This window comes from Colias eurytheme, chromosome 9, assembly GCF_061535395.1.
Source record: "Colias eurytheme isolate Ceu_HAF_F1 chromosome 9, ilColEury1 Martin Lab GWU primary, whole genome shotgun sequence".
Taxonomy (NCBI): domain Eukaryota; kingdom Metazoa; phylum Arthropoda; class Insecta; order Lepidoptera; family Pieridae; genus Colias; species Colias eurytheme.
In genome coordinates, this window is record NC_142988.1 from 7321764 (window position 1) to 7336934 (window position 15171).

The 15171-nt window shown below is 32.1% G+C and overlaps 1 protein-coding gene across 1 annotated transcript in view; it reads left to right on the forward strand.

Annotated features, from left to right (window-relative positions):
* Cpr (Cytochrome P450 reductase) overlaps positions 1 to 9920 on the forward strand; it is a 30743-nt gene extending 20823 nt beyond the window's left edge. The window contains exons 4-12 of the mRNA XM_090105807.1: positions 553 to 677; positions 754 to 948; positions 1158 to 1285; positions 1436 to 1677; positions 2589 to 2786; positions 4055 to 4218; positions 8116 to 8290; positions 8512 to 8669; positions 9077 to 9920. Of these exons, the coding sequence (XP_089961933.1) occupies positions 553 to 677; positions 754 to 948; positions 1158 to 1285; positions 1436 to 1677; positions 2589 to 2786; positions 4055 to 4218; positions 8116 to 8290; positions 8512 to 8669; positions 9077 to 9221 (1530 nt within the window). The 3' untranslated portion in view covers positions 9222 to 9920. The remainder of the gene's footprint in view (positions 1 to 552; positions 678 to 753; positions 949 to 1157; positions 1286 to 1435; positions 1678 to 2588; positions 2787 to 4054; positions 4219 to 8115; positions 8291 to 8511; positions 8670 to 9076) is intronic.
* Positions 9921 to 15171: the final 5251 nt, after the last annotated feature.

The window sequence follows — 15171 nt, forward strand, 5'->3', positions numbered from 1 at the left end:
ACAGGATTTCAAAGATCAATGTTATCCAAAGTGTGACGCATTTTATATTAATTAATAAACCAGTTTCTCAATCATTCTTTTCATATCGTTCACTAATGACAGAACCTCTATGGAAATATAGCTCTGCTGCCAGTTTGACAGCTGTCAATTATCATAATATATAGAAGTGTCAAATAAAGCGAATAGGTTACAGCGCGATTTAGTTTATATTTTGTTATATAAATTAAAGATAATTATATAACAATATATTGTTTATAAGTTTATTTTTTGCTACAAAATACTAATAGCTAGCCATGTAAGGAGCGACATTTTAGTTACACATAAAAAATGTTCGCATCTATTGCAAACATTTCTATGCAGGTTATTAAAAACAAACCTAGCTATTTAGCGAAATTAATCAACAGAAAAAATATATTTCCACCTAAACTGAAGCACATGGTATGATGCCCATATTGGTAACTGAGTGGTAATTGAGTGTTTAAGTAATTTACAATTCAAATTAGGTATGTGCCTCAAATAAGTTATTCTATTTAACGAATTATACAATTTTAGGTGTTTGGACTTGGCAATAAAACATACGAGCATTACAATGCTGTTGCAATTTACATAGACAAACGTCTTGAAGAATTGGGTGCTACAAGAGTATATGAGCTGGGGCTAGGTGATGACGATGCAAAGTAAGTGGTGTTTAAATGTTGTTTCTACTGATCAAATAATTAGTATTTGTTTCAATTAATTATGTGTAAATTTTAGTATTGAAGATGACTTTATTACCTGGAAAGATAAGTTCTGGCCTGCTGTTTGTGAAAAGTTTAACATTGAAAGTACTGGCGAAGAAGAATTATTAAGACAATTCCGTCTGGTAACTCATGGCCCTGGTGAAATAGCAACCAATGAAATATTTACTGGTGAAATTTCTAGACTACATTCATTACAAGTTCAAAGGCCGTAAGTAATTATAATTTATCTATAAAATAAAAATGTTAATAAATAAATAATTTATGAATGTATAATGTAATAAAACAAAACAATGCTTTCTTTTGTAATTTATTAATTAAATAAAAACACTTGAAGCTATTATTTATGTTTTTAAAACATAAATACTTACATTACACACTTATGTAAGTATTGAAATAATTATGGTTCTTATTTTTTAGGCCCTATGATGCTAAGAATCCATTCCTTGCTCAAATTAAGGTTAATAGAGAATTGCACAAAGGTGGAGACCGATCATGTCTTCATGTCGAACTGGATATTTCAGATTCTAAAATGCGATATGAAGCAGGTTTGTAAATGTTTAAATTCCTTCCAATGTACATGACCTAATGTTCGCTTTATATAAGTATGATTAGTTGTTATCATATCTCATATATATTTAAACTATAATAGCTAAATTGTTTAGTACAAAATTTTCATCTTTTTTTCATATTCACAGGTGATCATGTGGCTGTGTATCCAATTAATGATGAAAACTTAGTGAATAAATTAGGAGAATTGACTGGTGCAGATCTAGATGAGGTCTTCTCACTTATAAATACTGACCAAGAGAGCACCAAAAAGAATCCATTCCCGTGCCCAACGTCATACCGTACAGCACTCTCTCACTATTTAGAAATAACTGCATTACCGCGCACGCACATCCTACGTGAACTTGTAGAATACTGCACAAGTGAAGAGGTAAGTCTTTTACTTTGTAATTTACATGTGAACATTCGGTTTTATATTTATTGAAGTGAAACTTCTTTATCGGGGTTGGAAAAAAATTTAGTGTAACATTTTTTCGTTACGCGTGACATTTTTCCGTTACGCGCCTCTCTTCTCTTCATCTTTTTCTTATCCCTACCACGCGTGATTCGACGTATTTCTGTAAAGTTGCATATAGTAAATTATTTTTTGAAAAATAAGGTCATAAAGAAGTTTCACTTCTTACGTACTATGTACACTAGTACACGCACATATTTTTTATTTATTTGCTTGTATGTGAATATATTGTGAAGAATTATGGCACATTTATGTATAATAACATTATTTTGTTATTATAAGGATCCCTAGGCAAATTTTATAATTGAATTACTTTCAATATAATTTCTGTGGGTAGCTTTCTGGATTAGACGCAAAAAGTTATTGTCTCAAAAATTCTCATTTGATGTACCAGGTTATTTGATGATTACCAATTATAATTTATTACTGTTTCTTGTATTGTTAAATGCATCAAATTAATATTATTAAAAACAATAAGTAATAAAAACCAATATTGAAAATATTTCATAAGATTAGTGTATTCTGTTTTTTCTGTACAAATTATATAATGACCAATAAGAAAGCTACAGCTGTTGTTAGTTGTAGCTAACACTACTATAGACTAATAAAAATAATAAGTTTAGCGCCATGATAATTCACGGAAATTACCTTCATTGTAAACAATTATAAAAATAGCTCAGGGATTAAGTCTATAATTATATGTAAATTCAAGCGGAAAATTAAATGAACATTTATTTGAGCACTTTCCTTAACACTATATTATTTTAAATGCAATCGATACTTGGCTTTCCCTATAACTTGATATAATGACATCATTATTTGTTTAGGATAAGAAGAAACTACTTCTCATGGCAACAAACTCCCAAGAAGGCAAAGCATTGTACCAATCATTTGTAGTAGACAGCTGTAGAAACATCGTACATATTTTGGAAGATATTAAGTCGTGTAAACCACCACTGGACCATATTTGTGAACTGTTACCTCGTCTCCAGCCAAGATACTATTCTATTTCATCAAGTCCTAAAGTAAGTATCATGGTATATTTAACGAACGACCTTTAAGTGGAATAGTGATTTGCTAAATGGTTTTTAGATATATATTTAATTTCCTTGTTTTCGTTGATAAGAAATACGATCAATCAGCGCTTACGCAAAACATTCAATGTGTTACTGTGAGTGACAGACGAAAATGTTTTTTGTTAAGTCATGCTTTATTGGCATGATTGTTGTAAACAAAGCCTTAGATCTTCTGCAGGCATATAATCACGCTTAAATTATATTATCTTTGTTGTTCGTATAATTTTTGGTTGTTAAATAGTACACTGTTTTATTTTTTGTACACATAAATAATTATTGTTTGCTTCTTTTCAAATGTGATGAATTGTTGAAATGTTGTGTACATCCCCTTTTTAAGGCTATAACTGTGTCATGCAAAACAGATGAACAGATTTTGTTCGTCAATGTTTGACATAGTGAATATACATCTCAACTTTTAACCGTGGTGGAAAATTTTGTTGTTCTACTCATTGGCTAAGTTAAAATATCCGCAATATGCTCGTTGGTTTATAAAACCATTATAACAGAGTATCATTTTTGAAAAGCGGTGTTTAACTGCTAGATGCTCTTATACATATGTATTTATTTGTAAATTATTTAATTAAGGATGTATGCAAGTCGATATGACGTCGGTCGTATCTAAACTCGGTATGTAAGTCCGTAGAACATTGTCTCTAAACTGAGAGGATGTATGTAAGTCGGTATAACGTAGTTTCGATACATGAGGATGTATGTAACTCGATATAATATTGTACCTAAACTAAGAGTCTGGTTGTTAACGAGTTGTAAGTCGTTATGTCGTATGCTACCTAAACTAAGAGGCTGGTTGTAAGTCGTTATGTCGTATGCTACCTAAACTAAGAGGCTGGTTGTAAGTTGTTATGTGGTATGCTACCTAAACTAAGAGGCTGGTTGTAAGTCGTTATGTCGTATGCTACCTAAACTAAGAGGCTGGTTGTAAGTTGTTATGTGGTATGCTACCTAAACTAAGAGGCTGGTTGTAAGTCGTTATGTGGTATGCTACCTAAACTAAGAGGCTGGTTGTAAGTCGTTATGTCGTATGCTACCTAAACTAAGAGGCTGGTTGTAAGTCGTTATGTCGTATGCTACCTAAACTAAGAGGCTGGTTGTAAGTCGTTATGTCGTATGCTACCTAAACTAAGAGGCTGGTTGTAAGTCGTTATGTCGTATGCTACCTAAACTAAGAGGCTGGTTGTAAGTCGTTATGTGGTATGCAGCTGTACCCGGAGACGGTGCACGTGACTGCGGTGGTGGTGCAGTACAAGACGTCGACGGGGCGCGTGAACAAGGGCGTGGCGACCACGTGGCTGGCGGACCACAAGCCCGAGCCCGGCAAGCCCCTGCCACGAGTGCCCGTGTACATCAGGAAGTCGCAGTTCAGGTAATTATACATATAACTAGCTTTCCGCCCGCGGCTTCGCCCGCTTTGTCTAAAACCTAATAAATTATATACTAAAACCTTCCTCTTGAATGACTCTTATCTATTACAAAAAACCGCATCAAAATCCGTTGCGTAGTTTTAAAGATTTATGCATACATAGGGACATAGGGACAGAAAAAGCGACTTTGTTTTATACTATGTAGTGATATCAGTCCAATTCAGGGCGTAAACTATCTGGAAATAAGGGTCATAAATCATAATGCGGCCCCAAGTGTCCGTAGTACTTAGTGCAATGGATTATAGTATTGCGTACACTGATTACGTAGTTATTTAAACAACAAAGCGACGTCAAACATTTTGTATTAATATTTTCCTTAAACTCGATGTTCATCTCTAGCTTCGCGCAGTTCTCTCTGTGAAAACAATCTTAAACGTAAGCGCGCGAGCGGGTGGCAAAAACGGGGTTTTTAAGTTAAGAGTACACAGAGAGATTTAAGAATTCATCTACTTAATAGAAAAAAATGTGTCTGCATTTTTACTTAATCTACATATATGCAAAACTTTATAGTTTTAAGTACACCGAGGGTGCGATACCCTGTATAACGTTTTAGTGGCTGATCTGCATTAACGTGTTGTTCCTATTATAAATACAATAATTGATTATATACTGTTTGTATTCTAATGGCGTTATTTGTCGTCATCACGATGTTTACGATCACTTATTGGAGCTGTGGTGATGTTAAAAAATAATTGTCAAACTTAATTTATAGATTTGCCTATACCTAACCTAAATTACAAATTTATACATTTGATTCAACTTATACAGTATAACTATTTATTATCTATACTAATATTATAAAGCTGAAGAGTTTGTTTGTTTGTTTGAACGCACTAATCTCGGGAACAACTGGTCCGATTTGAAAAATTCTTTCGGTGTTAGATAGCCCATTTATCGAGGAAGGTTATATATTTCATCACGCTACGGGCAACAGGAGTGGAGCCACGGGGGTGAAACCGCGCGGAGCAGCTATATGTATAATATATAAAACAATGACCACCTAAAATTAAATGTTATCTTTAACCTTCCATATTACATTACGGGCGCCCTTGAGTTGTACATTATTTAAATACCAATATAAAGATATATGTGATAAAAAGCTTATACATATAACCGATTACTTTGATTAGTTATACACAATGTGTTCCTACAATAAGCGTGAAAAGTCATATATTATGTAACTTTGTTTTGTCGACGGATGAATAATATGTACTTATAAATGGAAAATGATAAAGTATACAAGTTGCACAATTAATGACTAGAGTACCTACTCTTATATCAAAGATAGTATGATAAAAATCTCTTGCTATAGGTACATAAATATAAATTCTATAAGTCATTTTCACGTGATAAAATATACTTATAATATTTGGTTTTCCTTGAATAAATATCGAATACAGATTTGTTCTGTGATAATGATAACATTCATTAATTGTTCTGTTATCAAAACATGAGTAATTATTGAATAATTTCTAACGCTCAACAATTTGATATTCTATCAACCTGTACATAAAAAGATAAAATAGCACTTTGGCCTTTAAGTTCATTCATTCTGAAGATTGCACAGGATTACGCAATTTAACCTTCGCGTAAATTTCCGTGTTTGACCGCTGGTTGTTCGACACAATGTAAAACAGAGTTTATTTTGTAATGTGTACATTTGTATGCGAGCAATATTTAGACTTATAAATGTAAAGAATAAAGTGAATAATGAGAGTTATATTTGTTAAAGCGTGGTTGTATTACGTAATTAAATACTGATATAATACTTTTTAGACATCTTGACTCGACCAAAGTCGGTACAAGAATGACTCGCAACTGCAGACGACCGTTATTTATAAGACGATAATTCGAGTGGCGTGACTGTGTGAGTCAGCGCAGGTGTTATTTGTGTTGTTTTGATCGTTATTTTGAATATGACATGTAATATTATTATTATTTAATAATTAAATGATTATTAATACTTTTATCCATTTGATTATTATTAAAATAATTAATTAAGTTCATCAATTGATTTACTTTTAAAATATAATTTTATCTTTAAATTAAACGCGCTAACACGGCCATTCTGAAAAAAGCTCGTGCTCTGAGCGGTAATTCAAAACTCAAAATATCAATGATATAATTCACTTCAGCTGGTGACATTCAGACTTGTTTTAAGTAGTACATTATATTCAAATTATTTGTTTCTTTGTCCAGTTGTCAGGCTAAACCACTGTCTGGATCCATACTGACAAGTGACAATCAGGTTATTATTATTTTCCGCCCAGTTGTAAGACTAAGTCACAGAAAACCCGTACAGACAAGTGGCATTCAATTCTATTATTATCTGCCCAGTTGCCAGCCTAAGTCACAGAAGACCCGAACAGACAAGTGGCATCTGATTATATTATTTGCCCAGTTGTAAGACTAAGTCACAGAAGACCCGTACAGACAAGTGGCATTCAATTGTATTATTATCTGCCCAGTTGTCAGACTAAGTCACAGAAGACCCGTACAGACAAGTGGCAGTCGATTATCATTAGTTTCCATTACCGCTAACACGGTCATCTAAATTTGGCTTTGGTACTATTCTTACACGTAAGTACATAGGACACAATAGTAGTCTAGCAATTGCTTGTACTTTTCGCTTCATAGCAATCATTGTCGAGTATTATTGTGATTTACATAGGATTCGATAGCTCAACGAGTTTTTCCAGCTGCGAACAGCGGCTTCTGTATTTCATCTGTATCTCAACTCTCAAGTGATAATCATAAGTCCTGGAACATAATTAAAAGTTAAAACACAAGTTATATCCGGCTTGGCCATAGTAAAACAATAACACAAAACATCCTCGTACATTCATTTGAAATGAGTACGGTAATTTATCTCGTGATGTGAAAACACAATGTATTATAACACAAACATAACCGCTCGGCCAAACTGACCTTATAGAACACCATCACATCCACATGATGAACTCAAACTCAAATATTGATTTATTCAACTGGAATTCGCTTAGAAGCGTTTTTCAATCGTCAAAATACAGAAAAATAATAATTTACCACCACAATAGCTTACACTGGGCGCCATCGAAGGCACCACATTGGATTCAAATTCCCTAGGATCAAAACCTTATTATTTGTGACATAAGCACGTCGTTCGCTTGTACGGTGTACCACAATTAAAGGCTCAAATATCCTGGACAACCGCCCGGATTGCACATCAGATTATAATATTGATGAACTACATTACCGTTATTCCACACCACAAACATTTACTTCACACAACGCACAAGAAAACACACATTGTGCGAGTTCCTTCATCCTTGTATAATTATTGAAGTCAATTCAATCCAATTTTTTTTCGAAGGTTGAAGTCCACAGTGGTATACTGTCATGATGGTGACAGAGACAGTTGCACACTGTCACGTAGTATGATGGAAGAATTTGTGCCAGCCTGCCAGGATTCCGAGTAAGGGCTGGTTCATCTTCTACTTCTGATGTTAAAGCGTGGTTGTATTACGTAATTAAATACTGATATAATACTTTTTAGACATCTTGACTCGACCAAAGTCGGTACAAGAATGACTCGCAACTGCAGACGACCGTTATTTATAAGACGATAATTCGAGTGGCGTGACTGTGTGAGTCAGCGCAGGTGTTATTTGTGTTGTTTTGATCGTTATTTTGAATATGACATGTAATATTATTATTATTTAATAATTAAATGATTATTAATACTTTTATCCATTTGATTATTATTAAAATAATTAATTAAGTTCATCAATTGATTTACTTTTAAAATATAATTTTATCTTTAAATTAAACGCGCTAACATATTTATTGTTTGTGTGCAGGTTACCATTGCAAACTCAAACCCCAATATTGATGGTCGGTCCCGGCACGGGGCTGGCTCCATTCCGAGGTTTCCTCCAAGAGCGCGCTTTCGCTCGTCAAAACGGCAAAGAGGTTGGAGATACCATCCTTTACTTTGGCTGCAGGCATCGGGATCACGACTACATATACCAAGAGGTACATAATTGACATATACAATGTTGGATTACAGTTTACACTACCATATAAGACATTAATAAAATAAAATACACAATTCATACTTAAATAATTAATATCTTACATTATTTTATAAATTATTGAAGGTTCGAAAGTTTCATGTTTTAATTTACATATAATTGACACCGAAAAGTATTGTTTAATTAAACGTAATCAGATTTAAATAACAATTAAAATTACAGGAATTGGAGGAGTACCAAAAGAACGGTGACGTCACACTCAATGTAGCGTTCTCGAGAGACCAGGCCCAGAAGATATACGTCACTCACCTCCTGGAGAAGGACCTGGACCAGATCTGGGATGTGCTTGGAAAGAGAAACGGACATTTCTATATTTGCGGGTATTTATAATTATTTTTAAACAATACAAATGGTTTTTGAGGAGTGTATAAAAATAAACTGATTTATGTTAATGTATTTTTTTTACTGTAATATTTAAGTGTTCAAATTTATACTTAAAATTACGAAGCAAGGGCCACAAGTCAATATTATCAATGCAAAAAAAAAAAAAAACGATTGACCTAGGATCCACAATACGGTAGCATTTTATCATTGACGATAACAAAATAATGTATTCACTAGACCATTTATTAAACGCGTTATTTACATTCAAATACGTGACGTAAAATTTTTGTCAAATCATGATTACGTTGGCATTTTTTACAGTGATAAGTGCACGACAACAACGGACGCATACGAGTATGTCATATTTAAAAGGTGTAATATTCAAAAATGTTTTTATTTTCAGTGACGCCAAAAATATGGCTGTAGACGTCCGTAACATTGTGCTAAGGGCTGTGAGAGAGAAGGGAGGTCGCACGGAGGACGAAGCGGCGCAATTCCTCAAGAAACTCGAGTCTATGAAGAAATATTCTGCTGACGTATGGAGTTAAAACTTCATATTCTGATTAATAATAATCTAGCCTAATTTTTAGCTTTGAAATGTTAATGTTCAACGAGTGTAGTTACATGAAATATCTGTGACAGTATGTACCTACGTGAGCGCGTTATGGCGTAGTTACATTCGATAAATTTAGTTATTATTTAAAATATTTATGTTATAACACTGATTCAAAATCGACTAAAAGTTTATTCATTCGTTGGTATATATATAATTTTCTGGGAATAACCAGGGTTAAAGCATATAAAGTAATATTAAATTTCTTTGTACAATTATTTATATTTGAAAACTAACTCGGTATTCAGTATACATAAGATTTTTGTATTGAACTTTAAAGTTATGTGCAAGAGGTGTTGTTGAATGTAATTATTCAAAAACTCATTAATGTTTACGACGAACCCAAATAACGTTACAAAAGACGGCGCAGTTCAAAGAACTTTGTGATGCAAATCATAATACATAGTCGACTGATTTATTATTTCTATTTTTATACATACTGCTAAGGACCACATTTTTTTTATTTAAAACAAGATTAGATAATTGCGTTTATTGTGTTGAAATTGTATTGTTATTGAGTGTAAAGTTTGAGTCGTTAGCACGTTTTATATAAGTGGACTGGGCAATAGTATGTAAGATAATAAGGTTATAATATTTTTATAATAATGTTATTTGAATAAATCTTTCATATTAATAGTATCTTTTATTTTTTCTATCTAATCAAATTCCTTTTTCTTTTTTAAAGCCTTGAGTAAGTATATGAAAAACAAAGAAACAAAGCATTTGTTTTATTATTATCAGACCTTGTGATAAATCACGGAGAATAACGATTGTTTTTACGCTAATTCCTTATCATACTTTTTCAATTAAAATAAAATAATAGGAGTTTGAATTTCAAGTGCTTCTAATTTATAAACAAATTAAAAACAGTAGCAACTTGCCTATACCTACTTTGATATACAATTACGCTGTTGGGCGTGGGTGAAGTAATCTTGTCCCGCACTGAGAGATACCAGAAGACCAGATCGGACCGGCTACTTCTACGCCAAATATTCACAAACTTTGCGCGTGATCGGGTGTGCGTTACCCAGGCAAAATGTTTTGCTTTAGAGAGATGAGACTTAAACAAATAATTAGTGTATCATGAGGAGCAATTTGTTTACTAATAGCAAAATTTGTTTGAATTGTAGTTTTTAAGTTATTTAAGAAAAACAAATTTTGCTGGAGTAACGTTTGAAACGTTACCCAGGCAAAATCGTCTTTCAAAAATTAGTTTCAGCACGGAACCAAATACATGAATAGATAGCTTTTGTTGCGTAGTAAATGTTTATAAATAGCAAAATTTGTGTGTGGTATAGTTCTTTAGTTATTTAAGATTTTGCTGCGGTAACGTTTTGGGATTTCCCAGATCTCGAAAACGGCTAAACGCAGAAGTTTGAAAAAAATACCAATAAAAGACCTCAATTTGTTTAAATTTGTTTAATCATTAGTTTTTGATTTGGTTGACGTAAACCAATGTAATTAAATGGTTTCAAAAATCAGAAGAAACGGGTTTGCAAGTAAACCAATACACTTATAACCAAATAAACAGCTGTAAAAAATACCCGTGGTTCGACGCTTGTTTACATCAGAAATATTAGATTTCATACTTTACACATTAAGAAGATAAAAACAAATTTGATTTATTTTAGACTGGTCGTACTTTAGCGATCAAATACGCAGTTCCCATAACATTAAGAAACATGGCATACTTTAAACAAATTAAAATGATTCCTGAAAATTCCTTCCTGTTAATTGCAGCTTTGAATTACGGCTCTAATGAAAGTTATCTCAAAAACAAGATTATGTCAGCAATTCTCTAATGAGCCGACCAAATTGAAAAGGTCACATAAAAGCGACCGCACCATACATAAGCGCAACCATCTGAAATGAACAGGATAATATAGATGTTTTGTTAGTACAGTTGAATACAAAAGTTTTCTGGTCAGGTTAGTTAAAATAATAAAATGGTTAAGATTCATTATTTTTATTTAAAAAATCAGTCTCATACAAATTATATGTATTGCTTTGCCTTAGTAATACTTAATAGAAAAGGGTAAGGGTAAAAGGTCTAATTGGAATATAACGTTTCCTATGTAGACTAGAGTAGATAATTTTTGAAACAAAAAAAAATCGCAGTCGGATGAAACCCATTAGAAAAGGAGGGGAATATGATAAAAATGTAAGGAAAAATAAATTACGGTCAATCCGAGTTCGGGAAGCGGGAGGGGGGAGCTTTTAAGAGAAAAAAATGGTTTCTCTCGATTTCCGACAAAACTACAAGTCCTATAGAAAAAAGTTCAATGGCAAAGTTGTAGGTAATTAAAAGTTCTACAACTTTTGTATTCACAATTTTTTCACATAACCTAAAAATTTAGGTGAAAAATTCAAAAAACCAAGTTTTTGGTCTTTTATTTCTATCTACTTCAAAATTTATTTTTTTTCTACCAAATTTCGTGGAAACTTACTTTATTATGTCCCAAATAGACTGTAATTTATTTGATTGAAAATATTTATTTTTTCGCCTTATTTTGAATTAATACCAAAAAAACAACCTAATTTTCAATCGAAAAGTCACCCGTCAAAATATCAGCTTTTTTCAAAAACTTGGGGTGCCTTTTATTCATTGAAATCTCTACTTTCATATGGTGTAAAAAAAACAAACACCACCATAGTAAATGTTCTCAGGAAATGCATACAAACAGTCTGAAAATTAGCTTTTACTAAATCAGGCACACTTCTCGAACTACCTGAAATGTTTTTATCGACATCATTTTGCTTTTGAATATGCTGTAAAATATTAAACTTAGAACAGATAATTATTTTTCTTTTGAAATATTACCGAAAAGCCGATACAAGAGAAGATATAGAGTTCAAGAATTGTGCCTGATTTAGTAAAAGCTAATTTTCAGACTGTTTGTATGCATTTCCTGAGAACATTTACTATGGTGGTGTTTATTTTTTTTTACACCATATGAAAGAAGAGATTTCAATGAATAAAAGGCACCCCAAGTTTTTGAAAAAAGCTGATATTTTGACGGGTGACTTTTCGATTGAAAATTAGGTTGTTTTTTTGGTATTAATTCAAAATAAGGCGAAAAAATAAATATTTTCAATCAAATAAATAACAGTGTATTTGGGACATAATAAAGTAAGTTTCCACGAAATTTGGTAGAAAAAAAATAAATTTTGAAGTAGATAGAAATAAAAGACCAAAAACTTGGTTTTTTGAATTTTTCACCTAAATTTTTAGGTTATGTGAAAAAATTGTGAATACAAAAGTTGTAGAACTTTTAATTACCTACAACTTTGCCATTGAACTTTTTTCTATAGGACTTGTAGTTTTGTCGGAAATCGAGAGAAACCATTTTTTCCTCTTAAAAGCTCCCCCCTCCCGCTTCCCGAACTCGGATTGACCGTAATTTATTTTTCCTTACATTTTTATCATATTCCCCTCCTTTTCTAATGGGTTTCATCCAACTGCGATTTTTTTTATCTTTTCACTATTTTCAAAGGCTTCTACCCCAGTCTAATGGTCTAACTTGAATATTTTAATTTATTTTAATTTTGAAAATAAATCGTTTATTTTTTAATGATTTTTAATTATTTTTACTTCATACTGAAACACAACTGTACTGTAAAATAAAAACATTTAATACTCACATCGTTCAAAGACGTCGTCGTACACACACACATAAACCACAAGCACTTCTCTCCAAAACACTTGGTTCACGACTGATTGTTTCATTGGTTCGGTCGGAGCTAGCGTACCCATAGATAGAGCGTACTCAACTACTCACAGCTAAAGAGTAAGTAAGACAAGGCATATAGCTGTTGCGTTGCATTGCACACAGCGATGCGCGCTGCTCTGACTAGCATCAAGAACGTTAAAACGTTTTTAGCGTGGCTTTGCGTTGTGGTATCAAAATAAAACATTTGGTTTAACAGAAACAACAAATTAAGTACTAAAAATATAGCTACATGTATATATGTTTGTATTGTTTTAAATCACAGTATAAATTATACACTATGATATTACACTTTTATTAACTAGTAAAAATTGTGTAATATGGTACTGCACTTAAAAAATATTAAAAAATCGGCTTCACGAATAACGTTTTTCTGCTTAACTGTACAAAACATCGGTTACCAAGCTGCTAATTTGCGAAGATTACCCGTACGTACGGTGCAGTCGCTTTTACGTGACCTTTTCAATTTGGTCGGCTTATTAGAGAATTGCTGACATATTCTTGTTTTTGAGATAACTTTCATTAGAGCCGTAATTCAAGGCTGAAATTAACAGGAAAGAATTTTCATGAATCATTTTAATTTGTTTAAAGTATGCCATGTTTCTTAATGTTATGGGAACTGCGTATTCGATCGCTAAAGTACGACCAGTCTAAAATAAATCAAATTTGTTTTTATCTTCTTAACGTGTAAAGTATGAAATCTAAAATGTCTGCTGTAAACAAGCGTCGAACCACGGGTATTTTTTACAGCTGTTTATTTGGTTATAAGTGTATTGGTTTACATGTAAACCCGCTTCTTCTGATTTTTGAAACCATTTAATTACATTGGTTTACGTCAACCAAATCAAAAACTAATGATTAAACAAATTTAAACAAATTAAGGTCTTTTATTGGTATTTTTTTCAAACTTCGGCGTTGAGCCGTTTTCGAGATCTGGGAAATCTCAAAACGTTACCGCAGCAAAATCTTAAATAACTAAAGAACTATACCACACACAAATTTTGCTATTTATAAACATTTACTACTCAACAAAAGCTATCTATTCATGTATTTGGTTCCGTGCTGAAACTAATTTTTGAAAGACGATTTTGCCTGGGTAACGTTTCAAACGTTACTCCAGCAAAATTTGTTTTTCTTAAATAACTTAAAAACTACAATTCAAACAAATTTTGCTATTAGTAAACAAATTGCTCCTCATGATACACTAATTATTTGTTTAAGTCTCATCTCTCTAAAGCAAAACATTTTGCCTGGGTAACGCACACCGTGATCGGTGATCTTCTTAGTTGAATTGCTTGAAGTTACTTTTTGCTAATTAATATGAATGACAAATTTTCGATCTTGAAAGAATAGGGATATTCATACTGTGTATAATCATCAATCATTATCAACTGATATTCATTGTTTCTTAGACATTCTGTTTTATCTTGCCAAATATAGCAGAGTTGAAGATAATGTGCAGATAAATTGAAAAACTTTCAAATTTCTATGTGCCTTAGTTTCGAACTACATAAATTGAAGGGTCCTATCCACAGCCCCTTTACATTGAATTTTCATACATTTTTACAGGAAGAATGAAACAATGAATTAATTATGACTTTGGATATTGATAGAAACCTTGGATAAATGAGCAGAGCGGCAAGGTTACTTGTTTATTTTTTTTCATGAACATATTTCTATTTTTAATTCTTAAATATAAAGGAACTGTTTTTTTTGTCTACAAACATCAGTGATAATTCGTGATATTATTAATTTGCTACTTTGCATTAACTATCGTTGTTAAATTAAACCCAACGGTTTGGAATAGTAATTTGACAGAACTAATAAGAATGTCCATCATTAATTATATCTAAAAAAACTATATGTAAAGATTGAGTGTTAAAATAATGGGCTGGTTGTTGCATGAGGTCAATTGATGATACCTACTAACCAAAGATAAAAATATGTAAAAAAATTACTGTTCTATATTTTGTACCATGTATGGACCAATTTTTAACTTAAAAAACTACTAACAATATTTCAAAATTTCACAATCACAAAATGTATGTAATGGCAAAATAATTTTTAAAATTTACAATGATCGATATTATAATTGCCATTTACTTCCTACTATTTTAAACGTTCTTGAGGATGAATATTTAATATTATTACATTAAA